At 41.4% G+C, this 20,837-nt stretch overlaps 1 protein-coding gene across 2 annotated transcripts in view; it reads right to left on the reverse strand.

Annotated features, from left to right (window-relative positions):
- Positions 1–20,837, reverse strand: part of LOC115016601 (netrin receptor UNC5D-like) — a 140,995-nt gene that overhangs the window by 36,963 nt on the left and 83,195 nt on the right. For both annotated transcript variants that reach the window (XM_029444462.1, XM_029444461.1), the window contains exon 3: positions 16,076–16,282. In XM_029444462.1, coding sequence (XP_029300322.1) covers positions 16,076–16,282 — 207 coding nt within the window. The remainder of the gene's footprint in view (positions 1–16,075; positions 16,283–20,837) is intronic.

Genomic DNA, 20,837 nt, shown 5'->3' on the forward strand with positions numbered 1-20,837 from the left:
AAGTGACACTAAATGCTTTCCAGCGGAAGCACTAACTGAGAGGAGGAACACATCGGCCTCTTATTGTTTTACGGGAGCACTCTTTTTTTATTTTTGAAAACATTTGAAGGGGGCTTATAATTTAAAGTAGGAAAAACAATGCAATTGAATACTTTATCTGAACACAGATACTTTCTATACACGATCAAATCATCGATCTCTGCAGCAGAACAGGGCTTATCGTCACACAGGTTAGTACCCGAGTGTTGTGTGTGATGCAGCTCATAACGAGCTGGGCAGCGGACAAACAAAGATGACAAGCGCTGACCATTAATGCATTACAGGGTGGCTTTATTGTGTGTCTAGGTAATTGCAGCTTTCAACCTGCACATGTGACGTCCTGAAACCTCAGTCAGCCAACTTGAATATATGTATTAATATATGAATACAGAGTTATGAACAGCTAAAATTAGGGGTCTAGCCTCCAACCTTTTCACTTTCAGCAGTATATCATTAGGAATGCACAGAGGGGGAATAAGGAGTGACAATTACAATACCACCCCCCCCCCCTCATTACAGCCTAATGGTAGATGGAGGTGGAACTGATAAAAGGCCAAATATGAGCCGCAGTGATGCAGCTCACAGCTGACTCAACTTATATAGCTATATAATTATATACATATATGAATTAAAAAAAGAAATATCTATACATATATCTAGATATATATATATATATTTGAATAATTCTTGCATTAACCTAGTGAAGCTGTAGGAAAGTGATCAGTACACTGTGAGGTTGATATTAATGAACATGCTGTTCCTGTGAATCCCTCGTGTGTAGCTAATTTAATTCATTAAAGAATGTAAATATAATGAATGGCTTTTACCAAAAAATGTAATAAATAAATAGTATTAAAAGGATTATAATTTAGAATATAATACTTTTTTTTAATTGATTTTCATTGTTACTAATTGATTTTAATGAACTACTTTTTTTTTACACTATTTTCATTTTACACTGCTTTGTAGTTCAGCTAATAGTTTGTTCCTAACAACACATCTCACAGCAGCTGTTCAGAAATCACTGTAACGCTGGGCCTCTTGTGACTTATTGCTTAATTACACTTGTAGAGGAGTTGTCTCTCCACAGGCTTTGCCGTCATACCGTACATTGCAAACAGCAGCTCAGATACTGGACAGGATTAAATGAAAACTAATAATATAGAATGAAAGGTTATCAAAGGAAGCCTAATGAACTAATGTAAAGCAGTAATTTCCTCTGAAGACAGTGTAATCCTCTGCAGTGACTGACTGATATCATGTACAATGCGCACGCGCGCACGCCGCCTCCTCCTCCTTTCCACCGCTACAAATTAGAGACTTAATCAACATGGCTGTCTGATTAAGTGAGAGCGAGGCAGATTTAACTACAGAGAAATAAAAACACAAGATTGCACTCCAGTAATGGGGCAAATTTAGACTTTTAAAGTCTTAATAAATTGTGTTAATAGCAACGGCTACAGTAGTGTCCAAAGCAGCACAACTTTCCATGGATAAAGAATTAGCGAGGCTCATCCACAAATGCTTCTCGTCGGGTTTAAGCAGATTAGTTGCACGGTGCAGGATGACTCGAGGTGTTCCACAGGTGTTATTTCAAACTCATGATCAGATATTAAAGTCTGGCACTGTGCGCGACTTGACAGTAAACGCACTAAAGTTAGGGTTTGTTTCACAAATGCATGCAAATTGGCACGTCAACAGCTCTCTATGTCCTCTCGTTATAAACACAAAATCATGTTTAATGGCCCAATGCATGACTTGTATTTTCCACCTGGACTCTCAACAGTTACACAGATGTCTTTCCATAGGATACAAACACAAATCATGTTTTACTGATTAGTAGTAATGTAACACACACACAACAAGACATGTAGACAGCATCCAGAATAAATATGAATGCAGATACAAAGACAGACATTTTTGTGACATAAACAGATACAGATAGTATCCTGGCAGTGCAGCGAGTCGAGGGCTTCGCTGATTAATTAGTAATTAGTTTAATTTCCTTTTCTGTTTCTGCTCAACGCCATTTGACTGTCTTTGTATTCCTTTAATGATGAATTACATAAATGGGGGTAACAGCCGTGATGGTGGCTCTCCTCACACAACCTCTCTGCCAAACAATGGCTGCGCTCCAGATTGCATACTTTGTCTTTTAACTAGCAGGACATCCTGGTATTTTTTGGCAAACTGCATTTGACATATTGTATTTTTGGGACATACTATATCTTGTTTTCAGGCATACTTAATATATAGTTATTGTATATGTATAGTATGGGTATTGGAACACATTCATTTAGTTTGTTGACGTGGCGGATAGCGACGTTTACTTCATGAGGACCGAAGTGGAACGTATGAATTGGTCTTTAATTTGTATAAACAACAGTAGAATAAGATAATATAAGTAAATATTATTATTTATTGTACTGCACAACCCCCCTTTTACTTCATACGTGTACATTTTGTTATTATTGTTTAACTAAATTGCATATAATACTTATTTTTAAATATTTCACATATATATATATATATATATATATGTATATACATTTATATATATATATGTATATATATATATATACACATATATATATGTATATACATTTACATATATATATATATACATATATATACACATATATATATGTATATATATGTAAATGTATATATATATATATACATATATATAAATTATATACATATATATACATAATGTATATACATTTATCATATAATAATATAATTACATATATATTATGTGTAGATCTATTTTTATATATATATATGTAAAGTTATACACTATATATGTATATATATATACACATATATATATATGTAAATGTATTATATATATACACATATATATATATGTAAATGTATATATATATATACATATATATATATATGATATATTATATATTATAATATGTATATATATGTAAAGTATATAATATAGACATAATATATATATATATATATATATATATATATATCTAAATATATATACATATATATAAAATGTATGTATATAAATGAAATGACATACATATGTAATGTATATATATATATATGTATATCTACTGTATATCATTATCACACTATAATGATATATTGTAAATTTATAGCATTATCTTATATATAATTATATACTATATATCTACATTTACATTATATCAATATCTATATACCTTATAAACACATATAAATATGTATATATATGTAATGTGATATATCTATATATATATATACACACATTTTACATATATATAAATGTATATACATATATATACACATATACACATTTAATTTAAAACCAGTTACGCTGTGTTAACCTACATACAGATAAAACTTGAAGCTTGAACTTGAAACTATACACTATACAATCTGTGTGACACATATTACTTTATTCTTAACACAACTAACCTCGAACCATATCTGTATGTTATGTAACCTCTAAACTTCAGTGAGTGCTTTTTGACAAGCAATTTCAACTACCGGGATGTGACAATAGCCTTAATCACAAAGGAGACCAGTGTCTTTTTCACAATTAGACGCCATCATCTTTATTATTGATGAAGAAAACAGAAGACACTAATGCATGAACAGCAGTCTGCAGCGTGTGAAGCAGGAAGTGACTCTGAGGGTGGAGTAAACTACATCTCTGCAGATTCACTCTGGCACACGGTGAGAACACCTCAGAAAAACAAAAAGCTATGCTTTCCATATCAGTCTATTTCAAAAAATCAGCTTGCAACACACACATATTCAGACACAAATGCATGAAATACTTGCAATAAATATACACCCACAGTGAAGGGTGGCTTTTGTTGGTTTGAGTGAGGACCATGGAGTATCTGCTGAAGGCAAGATAAACAAAGAGAGAAATCAGAAAGACAGTCTGACTCCCAGGTTCCCTCACATTAGGCAGAGATCAGAGAGCTTAGTCTCCTTTCCAAGTAGCCTGCAATGACACCGCGTTAGAGATATTATCCAATAACTGCTTGGTCATGTCGATGACATGCGGTCACTTCTCTGCGTTCAGGAATACCAACATCCATTAAACTCCTTCCATGGGCCTCGAGCCACCTCGCCTTCTCGTCTGCCTCTCTTTCCTTCAGGCTCATGCCAGCGGCTCTTCACAGAGCACCACAAAGCCTTGACAACAGCCCTCACGGTGGAGCAGCTCCCATATGCCCCTTTAATCATATCCTTTAATATGTCTCTATGTAGCCTCTATAAAGGAGTCAGGATGAGATATACCAATGCTGATGCTTACTTATCATCCCACGTTATTCTCGCTCTCTCTTTCTTTCTCCGTCTCTCTTTTGGTCTGCCTGGCGCGGGGCCTGTGGTGTGATTTCTCCCGGCTTTGGCCCATTGTTTCGCCTTGGCTGAGTCTATGAAAAAGGCCCAAAGGGAGTCAGGCGGCGCCAGCTACAAGTGGCTCCTGATCCAAGCAGCTCGGCAGAACTCTAGTGGTTTGGCTCAGCTCAACCAGGTCCAGGATGGCTCCCTCGTACTTAAAGCCACGTCGGATGGGGATTTTCAGAGTTCTGTTTTAGGGATCCTCGTGAGGCAGCTGTGCACATAGTGGGTGACACGGCGTGGGCTGCAGGCTGAGGTGGATGGGTATAGCTTTAGGAGCTCGTCAGTCTGATGTGAACCTAGCTTTGGGAAATGTTTGTGTGATGTGACATTGCGGCATGCAGCTAAGCATGTGGGGGCTGTGAGGGTTGGCTGAGAGCCAGACACAGACGAACCCTGCTAGACAAGCGGAACATGCTCCCAGCAACATCTTCAGTCTGGTCCCAGCTGTGTGTGTCATACTTAATCGTGGAACCAAAAGGGACGCATTACTCCGTGCATAAGAAAATCATGATAATTCAGCCATTAAAATGCTGCGAGTCCTTATTCGTGTCGTTCCCCCAGTCGCCTTGTTTATGTTTATCCAAAAAAAAAAAATTGCGTGTCTGCTTATTAGGAGCCATATTTGCATACACAAGTAGATTTCACTCTGTGGGCCACTTCAGTTGTTTCACTTGCATTTCCTTAACTAATACTTTGTGACACAGAGACTCCGAGGCATTTCACTTTCCCTCCCCACCTTCCTCTCTTTGTCCTGAGTTCATGCCTGGTTGATGGTATCTCTCTGGATGGGATCATAGTACACAACAGTGGAGTCAGTCTTTGACAGAGGATCAACAGGAATAGATATCCATACTTTCTCTATCCTCCCTGCATTCAAACGCTTTCCCTCAATCACTATCTCTTCATCACTGAAACTGCTGGAGCTGCTATCCCCTCCTCTTCTCGACACAATCGACGTGGTATCCATTTTCAGCCTCTCTTTCACTCTCCCCATCACCCTCTCCATTTTCCAATGTCCTCTTTCTCCCTTATCCTCTCTTTCTCTTATCTCTCCATCAGGGTATCATCCTTTCAGCTGAAGTATATAGGCACAGATATCCCCTCTGTTCCTCCTTCCTCTCTGCTCTTCTTTCACTCTGTCCTTCAATAATCTCCTGAGTTATATCACTCATTTCCATCTCTAACCCCCCTCTTACAGCGTTTCAACAGAGACACAAATAAAATCTTCTGTTGAAAGGTCACAGTACTGTATGCAGCGCGCTGCGAAGCAATCTGGCTTTTGTTTCCAGCAACTGGCCTTATTTTATTTTGCCTTTGAAATGTTAAAAGACAAGTCTATTCCTCTTTAAATCACAGAAACCGACTGATTTGCTGTTTATAAAGACTCGATACAGTTTCCTAAAATCACTCTGAGATGTTGAGAGCTGGTTTTTCCTGAAAGGAGGTTCAAATCTGTGATTACATGAAATATCCAGCTGAGCTTTGTCTGCATGTGCTTTATCAAAAGGCTTAACAATTCCAGAAGGGATAAGAAATCCAAACTTTGGGTTTAAAGATTATCTTTGTACTGAATTCATATAAAGAAATATATGATTTCAGATCAGCAACATCATGTAGTTAAATATTTAGGATGTAAACTTTCCGTGTTATTATTTAGCACCTCTCTTTCTTTCTCTCCCGCGGTGCATTTGACTCTCAGGCTGCAGTGTCAGGAGTTGACTAACAACATTTGAATACGTTCTCCACAGACCGCTCTCCCCATTTGTGTTTAAAGTATGTGGGGCGGCCATTACCGTCAGCCCCGATCAGTCTCTTGTGTCACGGTTCACGTTAGGCCAGTTACCTTTAGTGCCACAGCGACGCCACACAAACATAAAGCCACATTTTGATGCTCGTAAAGCCAGAAACTATATTTGCTCAACATCATAAAATCCACACTGGATGGGGAAAAACACTCCCTCATGTGTGCACAATACAGATTTACACCTATTCTCACACTTTAAACCCCCACAAGGAACGCTCACTATTTCAAATCAGTGGGAAAATATCTTCATATACCCAAACTGATAAGATAATGTAAATTCAATTCCATCTACTTACTGATATTTCCACACAAGTGGACCGCAGCAATAAGCCTCCCACTGCCCGATTCTGCTTCCCTCTTCTCTCCCTTTTGGTCTCTGCTATTGTTTTCAGTACAAGACGACAATAACAAGCAACTGATGTAGCTAACAACAACAACAACCTACAGTCTGAATATAGACAATGTTAGCTTTGCAGTGTTGAAAACACACATCACAGATTTTATTTGTGCAGAGCTCAAGCAGTGAACCTTCAATGGGCCTAACAAAATAATAAAAAAGGGGCAAAATCACCAATAAAAAATGTAACAATTGTGTTAATAAAAGCTGCTGAGGCTCTGTTATATAGGGGTGAGCCAAGTGTCACGATTAATGAGGTGTATGCCTTATTAAAAAAGGACACTAAGCATTTATTCTTACTGATCTCCGTTAATTAAGCACATGGATGTAAAAGCACAGAACTGTGTTTCACCAGAGAAAACCATTTACCTCCATTCATTTTGTAATCTTTTGATAAACTTCAGTATTAAGCAAATACTTTTACTTCCTAAGCGAAATAAACCTTTTTAGAAACCCATTGGATTACCTGTGAAGTCGTAAAGATAAAGGCTGTTCTCTTCTTAGCTAATGAAAAGTAGATATTTAGGAGAAACATGCTTTTCACAGGACACTAAATGTGTTGTATGAATTCTCCGAACCGAATGAGGCGACTGAACAGCAGCAGAGATGCAAGGAGCGCATGCACTAAGAGGAATGTTAATGTGTGTATTATGTGCTCCAATGTGAGACGTCCATCCACTTAAAGCACTGATGAGACAGTTACACTAATAATTCAGGAATCGATCAGCCTTCAGTTAAAGAGGAAGCCAAAGATATCATCGGAAACTAGAACGCTCGACTGTTTTATCATCTCTTTCTCTGTGTTTATTCTGTGTCTAAATTTAGGGAACGATATTTGGGGAAGCATCCTTCTTTTGCTCGCCTGCCTGATTTTCATGGCGGTGCAAAGATTACCACAAGCAGCACTTTGACATGTTGGTGTTTTGATTTGTTTTATTCCCGAGTGTTTGGCACGATTGCGCGACGAGTGGCACAAACAAACAGTAATTTTATTTAAAAGATGCAGCACAGAGCAAAGTTGGGTGAAAGCGGGATCATATTGTGTATGTAGTAAGAATAGACATCCAATAACCGTGTTTCTTATATTTCTTTATGGAGAGCTCAGTTGATATTTTGGTGATTGTGACAACAAGCAAATGCTAAATGCTGCTAAATAATTAAAATAGCCAGTTTTAATTAAACACTCCCAAGCAAGTAAAGTGATTTCAGAAAAAGAACACACTCCGCAGGAAGAAATTAATTGGCACTTCTTATCAGCATCCGTCATCTACAGTTGCTTTATAGTGAAACTATAAAAGCCTTCTCCTTCAGTTATTGTAATTAAATCCTTAAAACTATCTGAAGGCAGCAGGACAGATGTATGTGGTGAATCTGCATCCTCCATGGGAAAGGCAGAGCACTCGGCCTGAGCCACTGCGCACATCGATCCACCGTGTTTGCATTGATTAAATCCACCAGGCTCCTTCAGACCACCACAAAGACTTCTGCACATCATCAAACTGGCCGCTTGCTATTTCTGCTAGTTTATGTGACATCCTGTGGTTGTACTGGACACAAGCGGCTCTCAGTGAAAAACATTGAGACAATTATCACTCTATCTTTCTCTTCCTCCATCTCTCTCATGGAGAAACACTGGCTTACCAGCAGGCGATATTCCCGCGCGTCATGGCCTCCTTTTTTGCTCAGGCAAAAGCGGGATCTCATCTGAATTCTCGAAATACATTTAAAGCTGCGATATGATGTGATACAGCATAAAACAACTTGAATAGTATTTGTGTTTCTACAGATACTGTACACATTGTATTGAAGCCCACAACAGGGTGTGCAGGTTCAGTGCAGCGGATCGCTGGGAAATGTTCGGGGCATTTCCAACTCTGCATTTTCCATTTCTCCACAATTCCTCTTTAAATGCTCCACCATCTGCATTTGGCGACAGATTTGTTGTGCCTTATTTATATTCACGTCTACAAACTCATCATCATGCAAACATTAACTCTCCTTTTTCAGTGGATTATTTTCAAAATGCCACAGCTGTTTAAAAGGTGACACCAGTAATGAGACTGGCTAAGAAAGTTAGTCTACTGTTAATCACCACATCCCTCTGTCAGCGTGCTTCAGCTCTTACCTCACTGTTTCAAAGTTGTCAATCGAGAAGCGTCTTCCTGTTACCCCATAATATCTATCTTTGATTATTAAATAATGGCCACATAGTCTGTGTTTAAAAGGGAAACTCTGAGGTCTTTACGCTAAATATGAAGCTACTGCTAGCTTAGTTAAGGGGGGAAACAGCTAGCCTACCACCACCTTCAAAACTCGCTCATGAACACCGTTTAATGGGGATTATGTGTCGGACTTACCTTCATGGAGTCTCTGCCAGTGGCCGGACAGGTCTTGACAAAGAAATATTCCGTCGTTTCCCGCTAAACTAAGCTAAGCTAAGCTAAGCTAAGCTAAGCTAGCTGCAGCTTCATATGTAGCGCACAGAGACTAGAGTGATATTTATCTTCTCATCCAACTCTTGGCCAGAAAGCAAATAAGCATGTTTCCCACTTTTCTTTTAACACCTGGCCAACACATTTCGGTTTCCCAGTGCTCATAACTAATGCATGCATCTCACAACATTCAGTTATTATATCTTCACTGGCCTTGCTACTCACCACACATCACCCGTCTGCTGATAACATTTCTATCGCAGCACACTGTCCTGACGATGTAATCTGTACAATAAAAGGTACTACTAATACTGAAATATAAGACAAACCTGATAAGACAATGCATGTAATAAACTCAAACAGAGAGAAGCAACATGTTGATGTCCAACATTTAATTTCCTCTTTTATCCCTCTAAACATTTCTTTAGATGAAATATAAATGTTTGACAGCCCAGTTAGCGGTTTGAACAGCACAACAATGCTCCTATTATTATTCATAATAACTGCATAACGATAATAAATGGGAATTCATTACAGCCTACACGATATCCTGCAGTGATACATGACATCAGTGTCTGCTCTAAATCTTCACAAGACAAGAAATGATGTGTTTACTGTCTGAACTCTTGGTCTGTGTAGAATTTAGAAATTGTCTCTGGGCAGAAGGTTGTTTTTAAAACTACTAACCGATAAGGGTGATAATCTTCCAGTAGGAAAAATATACATAAACAACAAGTGAAGAAAAGATAATTCTTTCAGCTGCCAACTGTCGAGTGCACAAGGTTGTGTTTGTGGTGCAAGAAAAACATCATTAAAGTAGTTGTCTAACACATAATAAAGCTCAAACTTAATGCTTCAGATGTGTGCATTTCTGCAACATTTCAACGACTTACATGAAATACAATTCAATCTTTATCTTATAAACTTGAGCAGTGAGGATTAGCTTGTGGAGAGGAAGAGAAATATTCAGCCATTACATGGTGTTAGCATATCTTCTTACTCCGCTACACATCTTACATCAAGAAACGTATCGAGAAACCCAACACGATTCATCCAGTTACAACTTTTTCCTCATGCTCAGGGCAACAGCAGTCAAAGCTTTTCACACAAGCTGTAATGGATATTTCCTTCTTTCTGTTTCTACGTTTCTTTTTGCCGCTCCGTCTCCTGGAAGGCACATCTGAGCTGAAATATCTCGCTGAGTTAGCTGCGTCCTGGTCAAATAATGTTAGGGCATGTGTTGTTGAGTATCTGCATTTAATTCACAGCTTACTGCTTTAATAGCTGCAGCCCCCTGCTCGCTGCTGAACCCAGGGGCCATTCCACCACCTGCGTCAGACTATAATAGCTTGAATCGAGATACAGCTGTTCAAATGCCTCCAACAGATTAAGCTGGAGTGACAGCCAGAAGTGTTTTTGCTTTGGCGAGGTGTTCATTTTCTCAACATGGAGCGTGTTGACCCACCTCCGACTGTGTATACAGCACAGCTAGTGACCGACTGTTTAGAAACACTCACTGAATCAGTATTTAAGGTTAGATATTTATGTTCGTGTGTGATAAGAGGAAAGAAAACAATAAGGAAAGGCAATGAAGAGTGAGGGAGTGAATGGGAGAAGGTGAATAAAAGAAAAAGGAAGACAAGCTGCCATTTTTCTCCATAAAAGAGATCGTCATGTACAGTCAGTGTGCAAACAAGACTAAACGTCTACAGTTAGCGTGTGAGGCAGAGCAGAGCTTTGAGCTGCACACTAACATCAGCATGCTAACGTCTCACAACGGCCATGTTAACATGAAGATGTTTACATGGCTGACAACCTTTTAATCTAGTTTGCAGCGACATAATACCTGCCAACTTTAAGCCATCATAGCCTAAATGATGGAGAATACTTACTCCATGCTCATCAAAAGTGTTGTTTTGATGAAGTATTCTCTGAAAGTAAGCGGTAATCAGCCCGTATTTGTCTGTATATTTAACAATTACTTTCCTCTTTAGTTGTCAGCAGCTGCTGAACTTGTCACAGATTAAAATATCCTGGATCATCTTACATAGTAACAAGTGTAAATTGCTTGCTCACCATCTAAGTTCAGCATGTCAGAACACTAACGCTATGTAAAAAGCACAAAGTAGAGCTGAGGCCGATGGGAATATCAGACAGTTTTTTAACCAAAGTATTAGACGCATTCAAATTTGTATCTGATGACCCTAGATGGATTTACAAGAGTTGTTCCAATTAATTCTGTGAGGAACATGAATGTCAATGCAAATGTGGCGTCAGAAGATAACCACGCTCTAAAACAAAAAATGTCTGACCTTCTTTCGTCCAGTCATTGAGTGTGTGTGTATACAAGCTCAGTTTCCCACTGGAGAGAATAACAAAACGATGCTGCAGGATCATCGGCACTCCATCTTCTTCTCTTCCATCAGTGAGTGAAGGGCGTGATGAAGCCACCCAGCGCACTCTCACCAACACACTCAAGGACAGTTCATCCCCCCTGCAGGGATTCACGCCCGCAGCCTCAACACCCACTTACTCGCTTCGTCAGCGCTGAGAATTCGAAGAGCCCACGAGTAGAACAAAAAGACATCAACTTTCCTTTATGCTCTTAAATTGTTCTATAAATGTCCTATTTATTTTTAAGGATAATGCTTTTTTGATTTCATGCTTTCGCTTATGAAGCGGATTTCGTTTATGTTTGACGCATTTCAGGATTCGCTGTTTAGAAACTGTGTATTCATGCTGCCTGCACGCTGCCTTGTCAAATTCTGATGAATGGGACTGAAGTAATTAGAATTCATCATCTGGGAAATGAATGAAACCATGAATGTCTGCACACAATCTCAATAAATATTGAGACATTTCAGTCTGGACAAGTGTTGCAGCAAAAAGCCCAGAAAAAGCTATGCTGTAGAAAAGAAAATATACGTTTTATTCTCTGAATGTAGCGGCAGATGGATTTATACTAACTGTAGGTAAACGTGTGAATACTGGATAGATAGATGTAATTCACTTATATGTTTGTGCCTGAGAAGAAGATGTTTCTGAGATGTGACATTGGTATTGAGCTGCTAAACCCAAGAGGGCTTCTCCACCTGTAGTAATAATGAATGGGATTTTTAATACTCTGTTTGCCAAACATTTAAAAAAAGAAGTTATCATTTTTTTACACTTTACTCAAATCCAAACACAATTCCACTCCAAAGTATTGGACAGTTGTGCATTCTGGTTTCATAAAGCCATAAAATGATTGCTAGTATTGCTCCTGGCTTTTACTTTTTCCATTTCACTTTCTAAACTTGTTGTAATGTATGTGAAAAAAAAAACAAATCAACATGTAATGGAGAAAGGCCTGAGAGCAAAAACATTAAAGGGGAATCATTTTACCTTCCTGTTCATTTAATGTTAGATTGAAAGGACGGATATGGAATCTCTTATTTGGTACTAAAATGAAAGCACACTTGAAAGGACATCTTCACTGTGCAAAAATGATGTGTTAAGCAATGATAATGTTAACATTTGAAGCTATTTACTGCTTTCAGAGGGAGGCTGCTGAAGTGTGTAGTCACATTCAAGTGTGGGCTGTAAAAGATGGCCAGGTCTAGTGTTCTTAAAAATCTAATGATATTGGCATTAATTTGGGGACATTTTGTTCAAAGCTTTTTTTTCCTTTCGAGGCATCATTCAATGAAGTAGCTGTTACATTTTCATGTCATGCCAGAAGACCACTACCTCATGTACATGTAGTAGTTTATCTTCTGAAGAGTAAAAACTTTGAAATAAAAAGGCAACAAACTACTAATCTAAGGTAATGCACTGCTTTGTGTTCCTGCTAAATGTATTATGGTAGAAGTTTAAACCTGCATTAACCGATGCAAACAAACGTGATTTGTACGCCTGTCTGTCAGCAGGATTACGGAATCACTACCGGCACGATTTTCATGAGACTTGGTGGAAAGGTGTAGCATAGGGCCAAGGAATCCAAATTAAAGGGATGGGTGCAAAAATTATGTTTCACTTGTTATAACATTGTGAGATAGGGCATCTATGCTGCAGTCATGTGGTGTCTAAATAATCAAGAAAATGGGATCTTGGAACTGGAGATTAAAGGGTCCATGTTGGGATCATCCGAGGAGCATGCAAATGCACCACCGGGAGCCTGTGAAAGCACCACCGGGAGGAGCATGTGAATGCACCACCGGGAGGAGCATGTGAATGCACCACCGGGAGGAGCATGTGAATGCACCAGCGGGAGGAGCATGTGAATGCACCAGCGGGAGGAGCATGTGAATGCACCACCGGGAGGAGCATGTGAATGCACCACCGGGAGGAGCATGTGAATGCACCACCGGGAGGAGCATGTGAATGCACCATGCGCCACCGGGAGCAGCATGTGAATGCACCATGCGCCACCGGGAGCAGCATGTGAATGCACCATGCGCCACCGGGAGCAGCATGTGAAAGCACCACCGGGAGCCTGTGAAAGCACCACCGGGAGGAGCATGTGAATGCACCACCGGGAGGAGCATGTGAATGCACCACTGGGAGCAGCATGTGAAAGCACCACCGGGAGCCTGTGAAAGCACCACCGGGAGGAGCATGTGAATGCACCACCGGGAGGAGCATGTGAATGCACCACTGGGAGCATGTGAATGCACCACCGGGAGGAGCATGTGAATGCACCACCGGGAGGAGCATGTGAATGCACCACCGGGAGGAGCATGTGAATGCACCATGCGCCACCGGGAGCAGCATGTGAAAGCACCACCGGGAGCCTGTGAAAGCACCACCGGGAGGAGCATGTGAATGCACCACCGGGAGGAGCATGTGAATGCACCACCGGGAGCATGTGAATGCACCACCGGGAGGAGCATGTGAATGCACCACCGGGAGGAGCATGTGAATGCACCACCGGGAGGAGCATGTGAATGCACCATGCACCACCGGGAGCAGCATGTGAAAGCACCACCGGGAGGAGCATGTGAATGCACCACCGGGAGGAGCATGTGAATGCACCACCGGGAGGAGCATGTGAATGCACCACCGGGAGGAGCATGTGAATGCACCACCGGGAGGAGCATGCCAATGCACCACCGGGAGCATGTGAATGCACCACCGGGAGGAGCATGTGAATGCACCATGCGCCACCGGGAGCATGTGAATGCACCAGCGGGAGGAGCATGTGAATGCACCAGCGGGAGGAGCATGTGAATGCACCACCGGGAGGAGCATGTGAATGCACCAGCGGGAGGAGCATGTGAATGCACCACCAGGAGGAGCATGTGAATGCACCACCAGGAGGAGCATGTGAATGCACCAGCGGCCTTGGGGGAGGTCTGTGCTCTCCGAGAGCCATTCTCGTTCTCTGTGGGTTCGTCACATTACACAGAGTCATTTGATCCATTGTTATGATTTAAAAGTTATATATCATAGATGCTTTAAAAAACTAAAACTACTTTGTTAAAGTAAAGAAAAGATTGCTATTATTGGTTTAAGGAATGTAGCGAGGAGAGGGGACAATGCATACAGTCTAACAATAAATAATATATAAAGTACATCATTGGCAGGAGGATGGAGTCGCAGGTTTATTCAGTTTCTACCAGTTTTTCCACAAACATCACAACTTGTTATTTTTGCCATCATTAAATTTAAACTTTGCAAGAGTTGGCTGTCTATCTGTAACATTGTCACCAGCTTTGAGCACTGGCACTATAGCAACTGAATGAAGTGTTGATAAACAGGAAGCAGCCCTCAGAATAGCATACACCAAACTTACCGAGAACTTTTACAGTATAACACTTCAACTAAATGTTGAGGTGCATTCGTGCATGGGAAACAACTCACTTGGCTAATAATTCCTTTTTTGTTACACATATCTTCTCACAAAATCCATCCGTCGAGGTTTTCGATCTATTCTGAAATATGGTGCTTCTACATTTTCTACAAGGTTACAATAAAGACGAATATAATACCCTAATTCCACGTGCACTCTATTGTGTCACATCTTCCAGCAGCTGTTGATAAGAGGAACACTTCCTGACACAGTCCAGGCCTGGACAGATCGTTCCACTTTACGAGAGTGGATTTTTAAGATGTTCTCTTTTTTTCGGCTTATTATTCCGTCTCTCCATCCTTTCCCTTCCGTATTACTCCTTCCCGGTGGAAACAGATATGAATGGTGATAAGGAGCCAGATGGGAGCAGAGCTATGAATCCAGACCAGGAACAGTAAAACTTTAGAGGTCCACTGTTAACTCTGGAGGGAGATATTGATTGGTGCTGTGTGTTAAGTGAAGCATCAACACTAATAGCAGCCGAGGCAAGATCATAAATATGTTGCCTCCATTCTGACCTAAATAATGTATCCTACAGTTCAGTGCAGACCTAGTCCTAATTATTAGTGTAGCTAATAATCTGCTTCATTTGAACTCAACTTTTCCAGCACTAGTATAACTTGAGAATCAGTCAATTTAATGACAATGAATGCACACTTTAGCCAATTTGCTGAACAAAAATAAGGGACTTCACAAGCTGTGTATTACCCATTTATGACATGATGCAATAAAAACAGACAAAAGGGATTTAGAAGAAGAATAGAAAAAAGGACATTCTTCTTTGTGGTTTGAATTGGAAGTTAAAACAACAACAACTGCATTTCAACAAGTTGCATCAGTAAAAGACACCATTCGGAGTTCAAAGTCGAATCCTAAAATTGAACAAGTAGGTCCTTCTCATGGTCTAAAAGTTGTCATTTCAGTTTAGATCAAATGTGACACGCAGAGGCAAATATATTTGCAGGGTTGGACATAGCCGAAGGCATTGTCATAAAGCCCCATTTGCAAGGTTCGTTCCCAAAGACTTCAGTCCTCGCTATCAGAGACGTGACTGCTATCATCGTAACTCAAAGTGACAGGAGGAAGGCTTGACGGGAACTTTAAAAAATATACGGTAAGTAGCAAGCTGTATGTTTGTCTGTATATGTGTACGCCGTTTTGTCCGGCGGAGTAAAGCTGATTTGTTTAATCAGTGTTTGCTGTACCTGTCCCCAGGTCGGTGTGCTCCTGAGACATGTGCTGGCTCTGGTGGACCCATTCGCCGTTGCACTTGAAGAAGATTTGAAGAGCAGGCCGAGCTTGACACCGCAGCTTGATGGGGTTACTCTTGACGATGTAAGCGTCAACGGGTTCCTCCAGGAAGTGGGGCAGTGTCCCAGACTGGCCATGCTGCAGGGCTTCACCTCGGGGTCCTGGAGAATACAATGAGGATAAAATGAGATTCAAAACAGAATGGAATCGAAAGGTTCATTATTAAACGACGACGGCAACACGGCTGATTCAAACCATCTCAGATTTCTTCCCTGCAGTGAAATGTTGTTTTCGACACACACAATAACACCTCAAAACTAGCCCACTCTCCGTCTTCCCCCAGCTCCCTCTATCCCTCACTGTCTCTCTCTCCCCCCTGCAACCAGACCCAACGAGCAGCCATTACTCCTTCCAGCGACGCCTCCCTCAAACAAATTGTTTTGGAGCACAACGTGAGAAATAACACAACAACAGAACATCACCCCGCCCCCACCGTCCATTCTCCACCACAGCATAGCGATACAATAATTTACAGAAAGCACAAATCCTCCTGAGGTTCCACAGTGTTGAATATTTTAAACACATAGGGAACAATGCTACAGGGTATTTTGCAGAAAGCTCACTATTTATCACATTTATGATAAAACAATATCTTCCTTGGTCGGTCTTTAATGATTTAAGTCATTAGTGTTATTGTTTGCTAATATCTTTATTCTTTAAAAGGGTGAGGTGCCTGAGCTGTGGGGTTATCGGCTAAATGTTTCCCTTCTCTTCATTGTAACAAATAGAAACAGTAGGAAAACATTTGTGTAGGATGATAATGAGAAATCCTGATTTCACGGGAGTTTCCAGGGGAACCGACCGGACCTGAAACATGCAGAAGTTGTTATCGCTGCATATCGCTAATGTAACGCTGCTATAGCAATGTTCTGACAGCCGCTGTGCAACAGAGAGCCGTGATTCAGACCAGAAAGAAAACTAAAAGTAGTGTAAAAACTCTAATTGAAATCCAACAAGATGGAGACATCCTCTTGTTGATCTACAGTCCATGAAGACTTCTTTGATCTCTCAGATGTTGGTGTTCTCTAAAGACAGTTAATTCTCCGACAACACCCTGGCAACACATTTAACAGGCGGTACTCCCTTCTTTCCCTGCCCGTCTGAGGTGTGTTCCAGTCAGCGCACGTTTTGCTACTTCTGAGGCCCCGAAAGTGTAATTACACTCTGACTAATCCCCTAGTTTGCTGGAACCTCTTTCATGCAAGTGTGAAGGGTTTAGTGAGGCAAACCGTCCCGCGCCAGCCCCTCCCGAACCCAACTCCCCACTGCATGCTTCTCCACAGTGATGGGTGTACCTCTGAAAACCCCATCAGGATTAGAGAACCCACTCTCTCTTTCTCTCTCTAGCTAATCTAATCCTCCTACCTTTCCTGCCGGATGTCTCCTGATTGAGGGGAATAGATAAAAGACTCCCTGATTCACTGGCTGTGAAAATCACAGCACTAGCTCAGTGTTCCTGTCTTCTCCATGTGACACGTTCACGTTCCCTCCCTCATTCCTGGAACCGAGGCTGAACAAAGAGACATGCTTTTAATTTCAAAATGACTAGCCCCAGGCAAGCTTTTCTTGTACAGAGTGTTCCAATTTGTTTTGCGCATGGAGCATTGACATGGTGTGTTTGTGTTTGGATAGATGCACAACATAGACGTGAGTGTGCATCCAGACTATGATAGATGAGAACATGAATACACAAACACACAGCTATCAAACAAAGCCGCAGCCCTCTAAGTTACTGACTCATTTGTTAATAGATCAGGTGTTATACTAATGCTTAGCAACGTGACAGTGTATTGCTCCAGCAACTATCACCTTAAATGTCAACATCAACAGGAGCAAAGGTTTTAGTGAAGCATCACAGGATGCATTTCAGAGCTGGATGTCTGTTCACTTTTAATTTTTTATTCAGCAGGTGGGATAGAATTGCAGCAGACATATTAGCGAGACACAAGGAAAGACACTCTGGTGTGATTTAACCTCAGGCTGCTGGTGGGACATGTGACTCAAGGCGGAAACACGAGCACTTAACTCTCTCTGGAACTGCGTAACATTCTTTTCGCTCTTGAAAATGGCTGAATATAGATCACAAAGTGCAACACCACGCAAAGGACTATAGGCTGCACCTCCGGCTCTGCACCTTGTAGTAAGTACACGCATGAAAATGAGATAACTGATGCTGTTGTCAGCCGGTGCAGGGCTGTTATTGGTTCATCTTCATGTTCCCAGGAAAGTCCGAAGACCAATATCTCTCCTCAATATGCTTCGCCGCTGTCATTCAAGAGACCGCTCTGCCCCGTGCTTCACAGTTTTCACAGTGATATACAACCGTTGCCTCAGCCCGGGAATAACACACAAGGGGCACAGATACATCGAGCCCAGTTTGGGGGGGAAAACAAGATTCAAGGACAAAAGGGAGGAGTGAGTTGAGGGAGAGCGAGGAGAGAGAGAGTAGAGATAGATGAGAGAGAGAGAGCAGAGGAGATAGCTCTCTCTAGCTCTCTCCTCTCTATCTATCTCTCTCTCTCCTCTCCTCATCTCTCTCTTCTCTCTCTCTCTCTCTCTCTCTCTCTCTCTCTCTCTCTCTCTCTCAGCACACAAACACACTTTTGGCAAAGCACACACAGTGTGATAATACTGCACCGGCTGTGATGCAACCTGTAAGTGAAACTCGTTTGAAACGTTGGAATTCCCTCAAATACTGTTCCATCGCTTCACATGTAAAATTTAAAGCCGTGGGTAAGTGGGGTCTTTTCTGTCACTTCACTTCAAGCTTTTAGTGGGAATCTAAAAGAAATGAGGGGGAATGAGCCCCTAGCTGACGAAGCTCATTTGGTAAAGCCTTTGGGTAGTAGCACGGACTGTTTCACACAGAGAGAGGTGACTTTTGCTCCAGCACACTTGCTTTGGTTCGGGGAGACTGAAGGCAGCAGCCATCCTATCCAACAGAAACACTGGGCCCCCAACAGGCATGTGTTCTGCAACCAGGAGAGTGTGTACACCAAACTCATCACATTTTCAATTTTAAGAGTTACAATTCAAATGCATGACCGACTCATCCAGTGATGCAACAACCCGTGCCTGGATGACAATATTACAAACACATGGAAATGCTGGTGGGTCCTACAAGACAACACGCTGGGAAGAGTGGCACATACATCCACTATTGGTGTAGGAACAGAGTGCAACAAAACAGTTTTTTGGGTACCGTCTTTGATAATGATAAGCTCTTGAATCGAGCACCAACCCGGACAACACATCCCACATCTCACCTGCAGCAAGCAGCTCCACTTCCTGCTGTGCAGAACTGACTGCAGGGGGAGGCTCTCTGTTTAAAGGCTGTGACAAGGTCAATGTCTGGCTGTCGGTGAGCGTCTGTCGGCATTTGTTTTTGTGTGCACCGTCTCCGCCGCAGATTCAGCACGTTGAATCAGCGGCGGAGATTGTCGGCAAAATAAATCACTCTGATTGGCCGCTCAGCTTTAGCGAATCACTGCACGAGAAGAAAAACAGACGTGAGGAAAACAAACAGACGACTAAAGCCAAGAGGGCGCGCACACACACACACACACACACACACACACAACACACACACACACACAGGCTCTTTTCATTTTTCATCTTCATCTCAGCTGATCATTCATGTACACGGATATCTTCACAACGACACGGTCTCCTGGGATGAAGGTAAGTGGTGAACATGGTCGTCACACGCTGCTTCGTTTTAAAGTGTGTACCTTAACACCGACTTATATGTTTACATAATAGGTCGATTACAGACTACTTATGGAGTTATTTCTTCCCACGCAAGCGCAGATCGTGAGCACTACTTTGCTGTTGGCTGTAGTCTTTGCGGTGCACAGAGTCAACGCGAGGCGACACAACAGTCGGCTCTGTCGCCACGTGTTCTTTAATGTCTGCTTGGTGTGTCACGGCCTTAAGAGGCTGTTGCCCTCTGAACCTGAAGCTCCCGCCTCTGCTGCACGTTACAGGAAATACATGTTCATACCTCTTTAGCACACAAACCCCTTGTATGCATGAGATATTAAACACAAGCTCTATCTGATTGTCCTCTTGACAATTTGTACAAAACAATTAGTCCTGGGTTAATACGGGTCACTGTCGTTCCCGCTTCACAACCGCAGCTTCGCGTCACTCCACTAACAGGGTTGTCATGTTTCAACTTCAGATCGGGTTGTTCTAGTGGTGCTACGGTTCAGATTTAACACAATATTAGGATTAGTTTCCTTTATTAGGTCGGATTTTGATAATTGAATATAGCACTTTCTGATGATGTTAAGTTAATGATGGACTCATATGGGGACAATTCGTATATTTTAGCCCAACATTGCTGTGAAACACCTAAATTGCAACATTTGTTCCATGTTTTATTGGTCTGTATACATTTTCCTTGCTCCGTATTCTAGAAGCATCCTTTTTGTTTGTAGGAACAGCAGTGAACCCTGCGTGCAATAACTTTGCTAAGATGACAGCCATCTTGGTTTTGCTACCACTAGATGGAAGAACAAAGTGTCAAAGGTCAGTAAGAAGAAGTAGCAACACCCAACATGTAAGATGTCGTAGGTCTGATCGTTGCGCTTCACACTAACCTACAGCAGATCCTCTCTGCACTAAACTCACAGCAAACATGTTTTCTTCATT

This window comes from Cottoperca gobio, chromosome 12, assembly GCF_900634415.1.
Source record: "Cottoperca gobio chromosome 12, fCotGob3.1, whole genome shotgun sequence".
Classification (NCBI taxonomy): Eukaryota; Metazoa; Chordata; class Actinopteri; order Perciformes; family Bovichtidae; genus Cottoperca; species Cottoperca gobio.